At 35.1% G+C, this 17,434-nt stretch overlaps 1 protein-coding gene across 1 annotated transcript in view; it reads left to right on the top strand.

Moving 5' to 3' along the window:
• KIF13A (kinesin family member 13A) overlaps window positions 1–17,434 on the top strand; it is a 59,378-nt gene that overhangs the window by 40,274 nt on the left and 1,670 nt on the right. The window contains exons 29-36 of the mRNA XM_029283907.1: window positions 769–861; window positions 1,006–1,158; window positions 1,792–1,869; window positions 2,801–2,840; window positions 4,326–4,445; window positions 6,106–6,242; window positions 6,701–6,805; window positions 14,166–15,204. Of these exons, the coding sequence (XP_029139740.1) occupies window positions 769–861; window positions 1,006–1,158; window positions 1,792–1,869; window positions 2,801–2,840; window positions 4,326–4,445; window positions 6,106–6,242; window positions 6,701–6,805; window positions 14,166–15,204 (1,765 nt within the window). The remainder of the gene's footprint in view (window positions 1–768; window positions 862–1,005; window positions 1,159–1,791; window positions 1,870–2,800; window positions 2,841–4,325; window positions 4,446–6,105; window positions 6,243–6,700; window positions 6,806–14,165; window positions 15,205–17,434) is intronic.

The raw sequence follows: 17,434 nt of genomic DNA, 5'->3' as shown, positions 1-17,434 counted from the left end.
TGCCACAGTTTTTAAGGGAATCACTGCAGATGTTAAGTTAGCAACATGTTGTTAAGTGAATCTGGTTTCCCCATTGACTTTCCTTGTTAGAAGGTCACAAAATGTCATCATAAGATCCTGGAACATTGCAACCATCATAAACCACTTGCCAAGTGTCCAAATTTTGAGCACGTGACCTTGGGGAAGCTGCAACAGTTGTAAGTCTGAAAAGTGTTCATAAGTCACTTTTTTCAGTGACATTGTAACTTCAAACGGTCACTAAACATATGGTTGTAAGTCGAGGACTACCTGTATACAGTAGGTAGTCTCTATGAGAGTATTTTTGCACACAAGATTTCCTTTTCATTTGCATTGGTAATTTGAACAGTTCCTATATCTAGGATGCAATAATTTTAGAACTTGCAACTATGTCAGAGAGATAAAAGGCCAAATACATGTGATACTGGAAACATGCACAATGCATTTTTAACATTACAGTTAAATCTCGTCCATCCTTGAAAAATTCAAAAGGGCTTTAGTATCACGCTTAACCGTTTTATGTTCTGCCACTTACTAGATACATTCCCGTTTAGTTTTGCAGTTCGAAAGTATTTCACGTGGACGTAAATGATAGATGTGTGTTGAACCATATGGAAAAAAAACCCCATACTTTTTCTAAAAGTTCATATATGTGCTGTGCCTGAAGTAGATTTGAGAAGATATATTCAATATATATTTGATACACTAGTTTAGAGAATTGGCTCACTTATTGTTTACTTTTTTTCCTAGAGTTTTACACAAAGTCTCAAACGAAGAATATCTCTAAAAAATATATGGTATGCTTGTGGTGTGACCTATGAAATAGTATCCAACATACCAAAGGTAAATACAACTGTGTTCCTATCAAGAAAGTAGAATACCATTTGTTTTTTCATATTAAGTCATTCTGACATGAATCTTGTGCAGACAGAATTGCATTAATCTAAAATTGCAATCCTGCATTAAATCTAACATTTAATTTTTTAGGCCACAGAAGAAATTGAGGATCGAGAGACTCTAGCTCTGATGGCAGCCAGAAATGAAAATGAGGGTACCTCTGATGGTGAAACATACATTGAAAAATATATACGTGGGGTATTACAAGTGGAGAATATTTTGAGTCTTGAACGTCTGAGACAGGTGAATAGGAAAAAAGCTTTAGGCTTAGTGCATTTGGTTTTTAGGTATGAGGCGTATTTGAATCTGAATCAGGAAAGGTCAAGGGTTTAAGGTAAAGAAGCACTTGTATTTGAGACAGGCCAGGGCATGCTTTGGTGCCTCCTTACTCAAGAATGCATTTTCATGGGAGTGAATGGCTACCATGTGAACCAGGATAGGATATGGTTTTCTTGAAAGAGTTGTCGACAGGTGTGGCATGCCTACCCATGAGCCGTCCAAAGCATTGCTCCTGCATCTGATCTGAAGCACTTCACATCCCAAATGTTTCCTTAATGTTGTCGTTATTCTGGAATTAGGTGGATGGGAGATCACCTTAAAAACTTACTTTTGAAATACAATTATAAAATTATGACTGATCCTTGTGATAATAAAGATGGTTATCACTGGATTAAGCAAAAGCAAAGAAAGAGCATGCGTATAAATAAGTGTAGCTTCTATTTATTCTGAAATGTGATTTAAGTTGCAATCTTTATATATATATTGAGAATGGAGACTTGTTTCTAAATAGATACATAAACATACAATATTGCTTGTTAATTGCCTAGCTCTATTAAAGGAAGTAGAGTTCATCATGTTCCTTTTATTTTAACACAGGCAGTCACAGTTAAAGAAGCTCTTTCTGCTAAGACTCGACACCTACAAAGGAGTATTAGCACACCAAATGTTCATAATGTAAGATAATCTTCTAAAATGTTGCATTCCTGCATTACTGTAAATGTTAATGTTGTAGTCAAATGCGTGTAAATTCACATTGTGTAAAAAATGGGCATTTCCAGAAATGTAAAATTAGTAGATTTCCGCTAGTTGTTTGGGGCAATCTACAATTTTATTTGGGGCATTTTTATTTATTTACTCAGTTTTTAAATCTGCCCAATCACAAAGCAACTCAAGGTGGCTTACAGAGGATTAAAAGTACATTGTAATAACAAGAATAAAAAAAGATAAAGCATCTATGCACAAGAAAGACAGAAACTTCAGTGATATCTCATCCAGCTGGTCCACAAACTGCCCCCAACCGGTATCTGCCAGCTTTTTTGAAGCCTTTCTGAATTACAACAGAGTTGGGATACAGATCATAGGGAAAGTGCTGATTCAGAGGACAAGCATACCTCCTGGGCCCATAACATGTTGTTTAGTTGAAGATACTTGCATATATTTACTTTGCTTGTTCTTATAGGATGGGCATTGGGTAGAAAGGTGGTCCTGCTAATATCCAAATTAAGTTATGGAATGGAAAAATGGTTTAAGATAAGTAGTAGGAAATTTCCCTCCCCCTACCTCTAAAATAAATTGCTTTCTAAGCCACCTATAATCTTTCTTTCAGTGGCTGTCCATGTCAGTTGAGTAAATGTTTTAAAAAGACATTTGGAAATCTCAGTTGTATTTTTAATAAATTCAAGAACTATTTGGTAGACACACTAAAAAGTGCATTTAGGAAAAGCAATCATAAATATATGATAAATTGTAGATTAAGATTTATGGATGTTGGTATCATGTACAAATGTGTCAAAACTTAGTGGTAGATAGCCCTGGAATGTACTGTAACTTCTTAGCAAGTTGATAGCACTCATTAGATTAAAATTTGTTATGATTGTTATTTTAGGTATCTTCTAGTCGATTAGATCTTTCTGGCTGTGAAGAAGATAAGGTACTCGAATTATTGGCAATATATTTAGTACTTTAAAGTATTTTGAAAATATGAATGCAAATCCTTTTTTCTTCATTTTTAATACAGGATTATATAGATATCATTTAAAATCATGTATATCAACATTTAGAAAAATGATTGTAGATTGTTTAGAATAAGTATTTGGTATCAGTGAGTAGAAAAGAAATCTGAATATTTGTTAAGTTCAACAAAATTTGTTTTCTCTTGATTGATGGGAAAAATTATAAAGATAACTACATTGTAAATTGTACCAAGTACAAAGGTACCTAGAATTTTTTTCATTTCATACTTATACACCAATAGTTATAGGATATTTTTGCACAATTTTTGAAAAAAGCTTTAAATAGTTGGAATCATGTTTATTCAGTCAGTGCTGAAGAATGAGTCTTTTAGCTTGCAATAGGAACATAGTTAAAAGGAATATAAATGCTTGAAAATGTTAATTGTTTCACGAATGTTAAAATATATAATGATTTTTTCCTAGAGGAGAACAATCACAGATAGTCCTTGTTTAATCACCATTTGTTCAATGACCCTTCGAAATTATGATGGCACTAAACAAATGGCAGTTATGGCCGGTCCTTGAAGTTACGATTGTTGCAACAATCCTGTGATTATGTGATCAAAATTGGGGTACTTAGCAACCTGCCCACATTTATGACTACAGTGTACACTTTAACTCGCCCTATGCCATCTCTTTCAGCCTTGTGAAGGGCCAGTATTTGCCTTGGCTGGACACACCTTGTCAGTAGTGGAATTTTTGTTGCATAAATTATAATCTAAACTATATTGAAGTGTTTGACCTTGATATTAATACTTCTCATGACTAGGTGAAATAGGAAGCGTTAATTTTTATTCCATTCAGTCATTGAAATTTGCATATAAAATTGATTAATTGCTAACAGCATTTTATAGAAATAATTATAGATTTGTTTGTATCATAAGATTTAATAATCACTTGTAATAGACCAGGGGTTTCCAAGGCTAAAAATGTTACAAATCCAAACTGGGATTAACAGTAAGTTTGGTAATTGTAAATACTACCACTGAGTCATGCTGGGTAGGCAAGTTTTGTCATTTGGATGGGATAATGATAAATATTAATCACTATTAACTCAGTGGTCCCTAAACTTTTTGGCATCCGGGACTGGTTTTGTGGAAGACAATTTTTCCAGGGGGCGGGGGAGGAGGAGCGCACAACCTAGATCCCTCACATGTACAGTTTACAGTAGGTTTCGCGGTCTGGTTTCTAACAGGCCATGGACTGGTACTCAATCATGGCCTGGGGGTTGGGGACCCAGTATTAACTGATCCAAAGCCATACAATCATAAAACGTGCCATAATGCCTCAAACCACCAGTGATGTAGAAAATATATAGGAAAGAGGAACTTATGTTGAAAGCAACTGAAAATGTTGCTATTTTACATGAAAACTAATGTATTTTTTTCCTTTCTTTACATCACAAGGGTTGGTTGGAAGGTCAGCTAGATGTCATAGACTGTTCTTCTAGTTATCAAGATATATCATGTTATGGTACTTTACCAAGAGATTCACCTCATAAAAATAAAGATAACAGTGGTAAGGTTTTCTTTTGTTTCATTTACTGGGCTATTGCTGAAATTATAAACTAATGAAAGAAAAATTAATAGTGTGAAATATAAACCCTGTTGCAGTTGTTTCATGTGCAACTTATAAAGGCCAGATAAGTTTTATACTGTTGTAATCTAAGCAATCAATATCTTTTGCACAGCCACAGATTTAGGACACTCTGAATTCCCAGATTAATCTTTCTAGGATTTTCTTGATAACCTTAATAGAGAACCCTTTTCAAGAAATAATGTTGCTAAACATAGAAAGTCATTTTTTGTCCATTGTTTTTTTTTTAACAAAGCCATATCATACAGGATTTTAGATTCAAAGTTGAAAAGGTCTTTTAAAATATGCAGATGTGTTCCCCTAGCACAAGTCTGCAACTCCGAAAATCAGCTGTATTTTCTTGAGATTGTGTAGCTGCCTTCCAGCACAATGACAGGAAAATATACATTTGAGGTAAGGAGTTGCAGATGGATATTGTATGGATACTCCAAAGTGTCTTTTTTCTTTGAATCCTAAGTGGTACATAGCCCTATTTCTTACCTTATCTTGATATATTGCTATTCCTTCAGATTTCTCAAGTTCTGTATTTGATTTTGCCATATCCCATCTTTGGTTTAGATCCAGTTTTCTACTACATTCTGATCTGAAATCTGTGGTTTTTATATGCACAGAAATGAATCAGTAGGACTCCAGAGACTAATACTTAAACTATGCCTTTAACTGAGGGAAGTTTTACATTCATATGCTCATCCAGCCAATAAATGCATCATCCAGGCATTATGTGTTAACAGTTTTATCTCATAAATTTAATGAGATAATAAAAAGGCTTCATCACTGTTATCCTGGTCTTTTGCTAAAGCACTTGAAATGGTACAAGACAATCTACTGGTGACCATTTAAATAGATACAAAAGATGATCATTTAAATTAATAAATACAAAAAAATCCTTTTTATTATTTCATTAACTTTATCAGTATTTTACTGTTTTATAGTAGGCAATGTATTTTTGTTCTTAATATTCACCAATAATGTTATTTTAATATAAGAATGTACTTATTTTACAATTAATTCTATATTATATTATATTTGTTGCTTTTCCAATGTGTATGAATGCACCCCGTTGGTTAGCACATTTTATATAAAGCAGTCTCCATATTCATTTGAGTTTGAGAACCTCAAACTTTTTTCATTGTTTAGTAAATTATTATTCTATGTTCTGCCATTAGTGCATATTGCATTTGGCATAATAACATCACTATAAAGAGAGTAATTTCTCTGAATTCTACAGTGGGAAATTCTGTAGAAGGGAAGCATTGGAAGAATGCATATTTATGCCGTATGAAAGTAAAGAGAGGTGTTTCTTTAAAATAGAATGATTGGATGAATAATAGGATTAGTGAATCTACTCCAAGGAATCCTATGAAATGTAAATAATCCTACTTCATTCAATATCCTCTGTTAGTTTTCTGAATAAACAGTGCTGTGAGTTCAAGAACAAAACCATTAGAGACATTGTGATGAATAATACACTCATGACTAAATACTTTGTGAAGCTTTATTTGCCTTTCACAGCATTTGCCTATTTATTTTTCAGTGGATGTTCAAATAATGAATGTTTGTGGTGTTTTTATTTTGCAATCAGAGAATCTACACACATCAAGTATCAGTACATTTAAAGCTTTCTCTCCACAACCACCCAAATTTTTCAAACCATTAATGCCAGTAAAAGAAGAGAACAAAAAGGCCTCTGTTGAGACGCAACCTCTGCTTAGCAAAGAGGTAAGTAGTAGGAAGAAATTTCAACTTTAGCAACATTGTATAGCAATATTAGACTTTATATGTGGATAGTAATTATTTTTACCTAGGAAGAAGCTAACAGCTTGTATCTATGATATGAAGCCTTTGCAATTGTGTCTTAAACTTGGTCTTGTTTATTAAATGGGGTCCTATTTCAGTGTCACCTCCCTTTGGCAAACATTCTTGCATGTCTTATATTTTAGCTTAAACATGTTTGCATGTATAAATGTTTAACCTGAGCTGTCATATATGTATCATTGTATTTGAAACAATGTTTTTAAAGTCAAAGCTCATTTTGCATGGATTTCTACAATTAATTTAACTGTCATGCCTGGATTATTTTAAGAAGAGAACAAGAACCCTTTGTGTTGTACTAATATGCATGGTTCAATGTCAGTATTTTCTTTTGTGTGATGTTTTGTGTATCTTAACCTTTGCAGAGCATGTCATCATCTCAGGTATATAATGCTGATTGTGTTGTGCTGTCAGGAAATAATGGCAATAGCATGCCATTAGAACTCAATAGCATACAAGAGGCAAAGACTGTAAGTGTTGCATTCGTTTCTGACTTAAAGCCTGGTGGCCATTCTAAATAAGTATTTATGCTGCAGCTATAAAGGGAAAATGCATGTACTGTATACAGTATTCTTTATTGCATGGTGGTGCTTATGAAAGTGACAAAATCCATACGTTGATGTTTTAGGTTGATCATTTATTTATAATATTTCACTTTTTAAAAAGAAATATTTCACTTTTTTAAAAGGGATATAAAAAGGGTAGGATTTAAAGATTTTATTTTCATTTCCCCTCCCCCACTAGGACTGAAATCTGAAAAATTGGCACTGATTTCAACTTTTACCAGTGTTCTACAACTTTTCATTTTTAATTTTCAGAGTACTTAATTGAAAGTGATAACTTACCTTAGACTGAGCACAGTTAGTATTAAAAGCATGTAACAAGCAGGTTTGCCACTCATTTGTGCATTTATGTATATGTGCATGCATTCATGCATGCATGGACCAACTCAGTAAAATATAGAAGGCAAAATCCAGATTTCACACACATAACAGGGTGACAAAATAGATTTTCCTGCTCTGTTCTCCACAACAGGTCTTTTAATTCCTTGACAATATTATATAGAAAGTCAAGGGACTCTACGGAATAAAGGATGATGTGGGGCACAAGGCAGAGGGAGAAGTGAAAAGTCCTTCAAGAAACAGGGTTCTTTCTTCCGCCTCTTTACCTTTGCTCTAGAGGACCGGGAACTTTTTGTATAGTGTTTTGGAATTTGAGAGGTGTTCCCATTCTGTTTTTTGGTGAAAACAAACAGAAAACTTGTGGCAAATCTGTTTTAAGGCTTATCAACTCTAAACTTCCTTCCAGATTGCTTAAAAGAACAACTAGAAAATGCTTACTCTTCCTTGTTTAGAAATCCTAGCCCTATGTTTTCAGTTGCATTCCATTATCTTAAACTATTATACCTACGATCCTCAATCTTTGCAGCTCCATGGACCGGCATGGCAGCAGGAGGGGGGGTTCGTGCACACTGCTTGCAAATATGGAGCTTTGTGTACTTGCCTGCTACTTGCTCAGCCCAGTTCATGGATCAGGGTTTGAGGACTATAGTATACATATGATTATAGGTAGTCTTTGACTTACAACAATTCATTTAGTGACCGTTTGAAGTTACAATGGCACTAAAAAAAGTGACATGACCATTTTTATACTTAAGACTATTGCAGCATACCGTAGTCATGTGAACTACATTCAGATGCTTGACAAATGATTCGTATTTATGACGGTTGCAATATCCCCGGGTCATGTAATTCCCCTTTGCAACCTTCTGATAAGCAAAATCAATGGGGAAGCCAGATTCACTTAACAATCATGTTACTAACTTAACAACTGCAGTGGTTCACTTAACAAATGTGGCAAGAAAAGTCGTTAAATGGAGCAAAACTCATTTAACAAATTTCTCACTTAGCAATAGAAATTTTGGGCTCAATTGTGGTCATAAGCTGAGGACTACCTATACTATATTTCCCATTACATTTATAAGCCAGTTTCTAGCTGAAGTGATCTAGCCATGCTTACTTGGTGTCTTTATCTTTTTCTGCACAGTAATTCAGAATATAATGCTTAACTTGAAAGTAAAAGTTGAATATAAAATGCCCAATAGATGTTGCAGCAATACATAAAAATATATTTTTACAAGCGAGGTTATCCATTTTGTTGTATAGCCATGTTTTTGCAATTTAAGATTGAGATGTATGAGATTTCCTTTTAATGTTCTCTATTTTAGTGTAAGCCATCCAGAATCCTTTGGGGGTTGAATGGCTTCTAAATTTCATAAATAAATATGTTGAATATTCCATGTGAAGATTTCAGTTCAGTGGTATGAATATTGATAAACCCTTTATTCTTAAACTAATATAAAAATCTGATGTTTGCACCAGCAAACTATTATGAGTACTATCCCTATGACATTCAAACAAAGGGAATAATGAATACATGTTAAAATCTAGATACATTACGTAAACATCCAATGTAACTTAAATTCATCTGGAGCCACTGTCCTAAATTGCCATACTAGGTTTATAGTTAGCTAAGTATTATAGCCCATACCACAAATTGCCTAGTTCCCTTTTTATTTAAAAGCATTCATCAAATAACATCTTGGTCAAGATTCAGTACTTTTTATCAAGTAAAACCACTTTCTTCATGCACCAAAAATGTGGGTTTTGATTGTCTTGTTGATACAATGCTGCCAAAAACTAATTTTCCCCTGGCTTTTATTTCTTCCCTGGAAGGATTCTTCAGAGTAGAAGAGGGTTGCCAGGAATTTCCCCCTTGTTCCAGGACATTGATTGGATATATTGTATTGTTGATAACTTAGCTAATGAAGGATAAGGCAAGAAGATTCTGAAATGACTAGACCATTTTGGACTAGTTTTAAAAAGTCTATTGAATGGTGAGCCCATTTTATAGATTACTGGATCTAAGACATTGAAATAAATATTAATAACAGTATGACTGAAGTTTGGCCAGTATGTTTCAAACCACTTTTAGTACTGATGCATTTTCCAAAATGGAGCCTAGTATTCTATTTATCAGATTACATGGTGTTGTTTTGACAGTGCTCAGATAGTTAAAATCGATAGATATAATGTGTAACTTCGGATATATAAGAAAATAGCAATGTCTGTCATACTAATCATGGTAAAGTGATCAGTATTGTCCAAAAATCACTTGGCAGTGAGATTGTTGACTAGAGAATGTTGCTTTAATTTTCTGAAGCTGCCTTAGAAAACAGCACAAATCTGTGATGCTTAAGCCTTAAGACAATCATAATGTATTTTTTAAAAATACAACAAAAATCCCCTCCCAGTGATAATAGAGAACTGAGATCTGGAGAGCAACAGAAGATTTTTTTTCTTTATTAGGGAACCCCAAGTAGTGACTGAATGATATTAAAGTGTATAAAAGTAGTTTCAGATCTTGCAAAGATTTTATTGTATTGTGATCTACTGAACAAATTAACTGAGCATTGTTGGATATACAGCCAATTCTATTCATTTAGCTAATGTTATTTGGCCATTAATTCAAATTATGATTTTAATTAAAAACAGCAACTTAGAATTAATTTACATCATTTGCATTACTCTCTGCAGAAAAAAAACTTATAGAAATAAATTTTGGAAATTTTAAAAAGGACATATTTTTAGACTTTTAAATATAACTTAATACGTGAACTGAATATTTTTTTAAAAAATGATCTCTCACTTCACTTTTATTAAGTCCCCCTGAAAATTGTTCCTGTGGTTTAGATGACCATCTGAGGAGAGCATGGCCATTACTATTTTAATTTCTGCCTTAGCCTGCAATTTATAGGACATTCGGGATAGCTAATAATCAAGAGGAAAACAAAATAGTTAAAATCCAGTAAAGAAGAACTAACTTAACTTTATTACTGATCCTGTTCAAAAGGCCAGATTGGAAGAAAAAGTCTGAACTTTTTTCCTAAAGCTGAAACAGCAGATAAATGCAACTTCTAGCTTGGGATTGTATCCGCCATGCCCATCTAGCAGTAGATACCTGAACTACTGAAGTAAAGTCTCTTTAACAGTAGTGCCTTCATATTGAGGCAGGCAAATTTGTTTGGCGCTTTAGAGATTATAGTTAACAGCATCAATACTATGAAAATTATCTGTTGATAGCTGCTGCTGATTTATCAAAAATACACAATGACGTTGTAGAAACCAAGAATCACTCTGCAATGCAAATTCTGGATCTAAACCATAGATTACTGGGTGTAATTTGCTTTGGTGGCCAAAGGTATAATTTATGTCTTCTGTCATTATAGAAGCTTTTATGTAAATTTTTATTTCCTTGCAATAATGATGGTTGTAAAGCCATATAAAAATTACGCATTATTTTAGGACAGCTGTGAACATTCATTTTATCTTGATTGCCTGTGTCTGGTAATTGCTAGACACTGTTTCATATAATGCTTAGTTTTTTTTAGCAACTGATCTTTTGTATAGTGCCATAGTAAGTAATATTTCACTTTAGGCCAGCTTAGATGGTAGCACCTAGCCAAGCTAACCATGCTGATTCTGGTTAGTAATAGCAATAAGACTTATATACACCCCAAGTTATATTCTCCTCTACAGTGCTTTATAGCACACTCTAGGCAGTTTACAATGTCAGCATATTGCCCCCCACAATCTGGGTTTTACTGACCTCAGAAGGCTGGAAGTCAGAGTCAACCTTGAGCCCATCAGGATCGAACTCCAGGCTGTGGACAGAGTTAGCCAACAATACTGCATTCTAACCACTGTACCACCAGGGTTCTCATGGTTAGTACTTAGATAGGACAGAACTAGGAGGCCCCAGGCCAGTGTTTTTCAGCCCTGGCAATTTTAATGCATGTGGCATGCATGCTGACTGTGGAATTTGGAGAATTGAAGCCCATGTATCTTGAGCAACACTGTAAACTAGATTAGGATGTTGAAAGAACTAACCTGGAAGAAGGTAATGGCAGACTATTCATATTATTGTCCAGAAAACTGCTAGGTCTTATTTCTGTATTCACCAGGAACTGAGTATGTTTTAAATAAGACTTTTTTCTTAAGCACCGCAAAATATTTTTTCGAGGGTGCATTGCTTTTGAAACTATAAACTGCAAAACAGGAAGTTTTTCTAGCATCTGAATACCCATTAAATATTATAGTTTTATGAATGACTGATTCATTGCATTCCTTTTATAATTCAGATTTTAAAAATTGTGATCTTCTGTACAAAATACATTTGGGCATAAAGTGGTAAAAGGGGGTATGTTGTAAAAAGTTGTAGGCATTTATGTTAGATTTTTTCCCCTGGATTTTCCATATTTCATATACCGTATTTATCGGCGTATAACACGCACAGGCGTATAACACGCACCTTCATTTTAAGAGGGAAATTTCAAGGAAAAAAAAGCGCCGGCTCGAGAGCGAAAGCAAAAGGGGAGGGGGAGTGGGGCTTCGTTCACACGCGGATCCCCATGCTCGTATTTATTTACCGTATTATGCCCCGGCTGGCGGCGGTGGCAGCAGAAACAGCAGCCTCCTTCCTCGGTTAGCCCGATTCCCTCCCCCCGTGTCGCCTCTGAGCTGCAGGACTCCGCCGCTTGCTTTATAAATCCTTGGCTGCTGCTCCATCTTTTCTTTTCCCACCAACCGCCCCCCCTCCCTCGACCCCTCCCGCTTTGCAGAAACGCCTGGATAGTGAGAAGCTGGAACCGGGCGGGCAGAAAAAAAAGGGGGGGAAATCCACACACGCNTGGTAGCACCTAGCCAAGCTAATCATGCTGCTTCTGGTTAGTAATAGCAATAGGACTTAGACTTATATACCACCCCAAATTATATTCTGCTCTACAGTGCTTTATAGCACACTCTAGGCAGTTTACAATGTCAGCATATTGCCCCCACAATCTGGGTTTTACTGACCTCAGAAGGCTGGAAGTCAGAGTCAACCTTGAGCCCATCAGGATCGAACTCCAGGCTGTGGACAGAGTTAGCCAACAATACTGCATTCTAACCACTGTACCACCAGGGTTCTCATGGTTAGTACTTAGATAGGACAGAACTAGGAGGCCCCAGGCCAGTGTTTTTCAGCCTTGGCAATTTTAATGCATGTGGCATGCATGCTGACTGTGGAATTTGGAGAATTGAAGCCCATGCATCTTGAGCAACACTGTAAACTAGATTAGGATGTTGAAAGAACTAACCTGGAAGAAGGTAATGGCAGACTATTCATATTATTGTCCAGAAAACTGCTAGGTCTTATTTCTGTATTCACCAGGAACTGAGTATGTTTTAAATAAGACTTTTTTCTTAAGCACTGCAAAATATTTTTTCGAGGGTGCATTGCTTTTGAAACTATAAACTGCAAAACAGGAAGTTTTTCTAGCATCTGAATACCCATTAAATATTATCGTTTTATGAATGACTGATTCATTGCATTCCTTTTATAATTCAGATTTTAAAAATTGTGATCTTCTGTACAAAATACATTTGGGCATAAAGTGGTAAAAGGGGTATGTTGTAAAAAGTTGTAGGCATTTATGTCAGATTTTTTTCCCCTGGATTTTCCATATTTCATATAATTGGCATCCTGATACACTTGTGCTAATGGTTATACTGTATGTGATAGTTAATTGCTTGTTTTCATTTAATTCCAGCACCAATTCTTATTGTGTTGCTAGCTTAATAAATAATGTATAGGTACAAATCTATACAGTTAACAGATTATTTGTATTTTTAGAGAATGATATTAACATCCATATTAAGATAATAGCTTAATCAGAATGAAATAATAAATGTTAAATTAGAACTTGATATTATTCAAACTCTTAGATGCTAGAATCTGAACTTAGTTTTTCACCACATATCTTCATGTTCATTTTTCTTAAACCATACTGTACTCCATCTGATTCATCCTGGCAAACTGTCAAATCAGAATGGGTATTTTTTAAAACAAGTATGATGCGGACTGAAAGAATAGCAAACATCCTGATGGATGCACGCCATTTCCTGAATAAGCTTTATACAGCATTTTAGATCCCAGCTGTAAAGCTTCTTAGAGACCTAGCAAATAGCAACCTTCATTAATACAAAAAACACATGTGAGATTAACATGAATAGCAGATGTTCTTAAAAAAAATAAGACTAATAAGTTCCACTAAAGTAAAATAAAATGAAATTCATGCCAGGAGTTTTTTAGTATTTGGAAAAATAGCATTATTTTCCTAGTTCATTGCAACAAGGCTAACATATGATAAAGAAGTTATTCTTTATTAGAAGTGAATTTAAGGGGAAGTACCCACTATTGTTATTGATAAAAAGAGTTTCAAACATATATTAAACTTTTTTGAAAGTTCACAACCTGAATATTTAACAGTGAGCTTCATTTTGTTCTGTTTCATATAATAGGCATTTATAATTTTATTAAAATATAAGAAAATTTGTGTTTTTCTCTTGATTCCACATGTTGGAAACTGCCATAATCCAAAGTTTTAAATGCATTTAATGATAATAAAATTAACAAAAGTAACCTTTTCATTAAATCAGTTGTAATACTTGCCTTTATAAATTGAGATAATTACAATCCAATATAATTATAATGAATGAAGTAAATAGTTATTATTCATGTTGTTTTATCTAATATAATAAATTACTAGTTTTGAAATGAAAAGATTACTAGAATTGTTGAAACATTACCATAAGTTCTCACTGCATGCTAACTAAACAATATCACAGTAACTTCTTTATTTAGGCATTAATCATATCCCTTGTTCATTGATGACTTATCTTTCCTTTGTTGAAAATGTAGGAATATTGATGTTATATTCTTATCCTTTAGCAGGACTCTGAGGAAGATGATGATTTGGAGATTAATAACAAGAAACCTTATGTGCCTGTGGAATTTGCTGACTTCAGTGTTTACAATGCTAGTCTGGAAAATAAGGAATGGTTATCCACTAAAGGAGATTGTACAAACTCTTGTGTTACTGAGAAAGAAGTATCTCGTAGCCCCACCACAAGCAGTATTACAAGTGGCTACTTTTCTCATAGTGCCTCTAATGCAACTTTATCGGATATGTTTATTCCATGTAGTGAAAGCACGGATCAATTAGCCAATCAAACGAGGGATTTGGATTCAAATGACCACTCTGTAGCACACCTAACACATGTTTTAAAATCATCAAACCAAGGAGTTTCAGAGTCAGAAAGGGACTTGGCTAAATGTAAAAAAATGGCATCGCCAATCACAGGAACTTGTGCCTTAGCAACAGACGTTCAAGGGTCTGAAAGCACAAATGTAAATGCTCCAAGGTTACAGTGTTCCTCTTTGGATTCCTCTACTAACAAACATGAGATTGAATTTCCATCTCGAGAAGCAACAGTTGAGCACATTTCAAATGTTTTTGAGGATCATGCATTTACAGAATTCATGGGTGTTGATGATGCAAAAGAATTTGAATGTTCCACAAGTATAACTTCTAACAGAAAAAAAAAGTCATTAGTAGCTGGAATGAACTCTGTCATACCTTTCTCAAAAAATGTTCATGACCAAGATAGCGCTTTGAGCTATCTGGAATCCACAGTGGTGGGATACGACCTGTCAAGTAGTGTTGAAAATCCTTTGTTGAAAGCCAGAGAAAAAGAATCTTCCAGTTGCCAACAGTGTGCAGATTCTCTCCCAGCAGGTGATTTCGTTGGAAAAAGTCATCTAGATGCCCCAAGTTCTGAAGATAATATTTCTGAAGGACATCCTAATTGGTTGGCAGTAGGCGAGCAAGTATACGTTGATGATAATAAGACTGGCACAGTAAGATACATTGGTCCTGTGGATTTTTCAACTGGTACTTGGGTTGGCATTGAATTACACATTCAAATGGGTAAGATTTCATTATTTAGAATCTAACAGCCAGTTATTTAGTAATAGTAATATGACCCTTTATTTCAACATCAGACAATCCAAAATTGCGATGTTAGAAGCATACTGTTTTCATTGATTTATATCACAGCTTTCTTCACCATGAAGATCAAAATAACTGAGGACTGATGTGTGGAAAATAGACTTAAAGTGACTTAAAGTTGAAATTTAAGAGGCTGAGTTCTGGTTATTCGATCCTTCTGTAATCATGGTCTCTTCTGCATGGTGTCATGTTTTAGGAAATGTATTTTTAATACTGAAGTATCTTGAGCTTTTCTTATACACACAGATGTGTACATATAATAACAATAATACTTCCCCCCCCACCCACCAAATCTTTCCTTTTGTCAGTTACTAGATGGTAACCAAACCTTAACTTAGTTTCAGCAAAATTGTTACATTAAGTGCAACAATTCATTGCTACATAAAATGTATTTTATGGATTATCTTAAATTATGTAACCATTAAATAATTTGTTGCAAACTTTTTTTAAATATAAACTTCATTTATATCTTCTAATTTAGAATTAGAATTTAAATTGAATTTGCAATTGATTTTCTTTGCCATTTTAATCAAAATTGATCATATGAACTTTAAAGTTTATATCTGACATCAAATATTACATTTTATTATTGACAATTAATATATGAGATTATTCCTGATTGCTGATTAAATGAATGCAAAAGGTATCAAATATTGTTACAGGCTGCCCAGTTGATTGCTACAAAAATGTCAATTATTTCTTTTGTTCAGGCAGTAGAATATACAGTACCTGACAGCATGTCAAAATAATGACTGATATTGAATGCAAAATATTATCAGAATAATTGCATAGGTGAAAGATATTCTTTAGCAAAACAGAGTTAGAAGACTGGGAAATACCATTTTTCTTTTGTCTTGGGCTTCTAGTAAGCCTAGAGAAATGGAAATAGAATCAAAGGTCCTGGAAAAAGAATCAAAGGCCCAAAGGAGGCTCACCAGAACACTTACTGAGAAAAAGGGAGCTAAAGTTTTTTTTTTTTATCCTCGGGACATTTTGACCTTCCTTTGGTAATAACGCAATGTTGGTTTCTTTCCAGGTTTGAGGCATCTTTGCTCCCTGTAATACTCCATTTTTTAGTGGCTGAAGAAGTTAGTCCTCAAAACATTTATAATATTGGCTTGTAAGGCTACTTCTGAATAGTAGGCACTCCCTTTCACCAGTTTGTCCATTAAATTGAAATTTCCCTGAGTCAGTTAAATTCTTGAGGAATTCTGTCAGATCAAATTCATGCATTGGAGCTAGAGCAGACATGTCAAACACAAGGCCCTGGGGGCCAGATGCGGCCCGCGAAGTGGTTTCATGTGGCCCGCGAAGCCATCCTGGAAACAGTGAGGAACGGCCCCCGCTGCCTTGGCCCTGGCCCAGGCCAGCCGGGAGCCAATGTACAATGTTGTGGTGGCCATCTTGGCACTTGCCCCGGTCCCACCCCCTTCTGCCAGAGACCCTCAGATCTGTCCCACTCCTGCCCAGGCCCCCATAGGCACCCTTGACGCGAATGATGTAGAACTGGCCACGCCCAACCAGTAGGCCACACGCACTCTATCAACGCGCACCCAGTAGGTTGCACCCAGTCTGGCCACACCCACCCACCCCCCAGGGCAACCGCAATGCTGATGCAGCCCTCAGTGAAATTGAGTTTGATACCCCTGAGCTAGAGGAAGGAAACTTGCTACTCAAGAACACCCTCATCTCTTTGTTATGCCCATAGAAGTCAATTTTGACTTCTGGTGATTACATGCAATTCTCTTGGCAACATTTTCAGAACTGGCTTGCTGGTACTTTCTTCCTAGGATTGCGAGAATGAGTGATTGGCCAAAATCAACTAACTGGATTTGTGCCTGAGAGGGGACTAGAAATCAGGTTTTCTTACTTAAGGTTGACACTTCTTATCTGCTATGGCAACCTGGCTCTCTCATGTTTGCTTAGTAGAGTGAATTATGAACTTGCACAGAGACATCTTCAGCAATAAATTCACTATCTACCAAAACAGTTATTCACAAAAAAGTTCCTTTAGCTGGGGAATCTCAGTCCAGAGAAAATAATATTTTAATGAATATTTGCATAGTTCTAGAAATTAATTTCTCTGATTATAAATGTTCAGATGTTCAAGCTAATTCTTACTAAAACTGCAGCATTAACAAGGTGATAA

The sequence above is a fragment of the Protobothrops mucrosquamatus genome, unplaced genomic scaffold (assembly GCF_001527695.2).
Source record: "Protobothrops mucrosquamatus isolate PMUCROS unplaced genomic scaffold, P.Mucros_1.0 scaffold276, whole genome shotgun sequence".
NCBI lineage: Eukaryota > Metazoa > Chordata > Lepidosauria > Squamata > Viperidae > Protobothrops > Protobothrops mucrosquamatus.
This window is presented reverse-complemented; position numbering and strand designations above follow the sequence as displayed.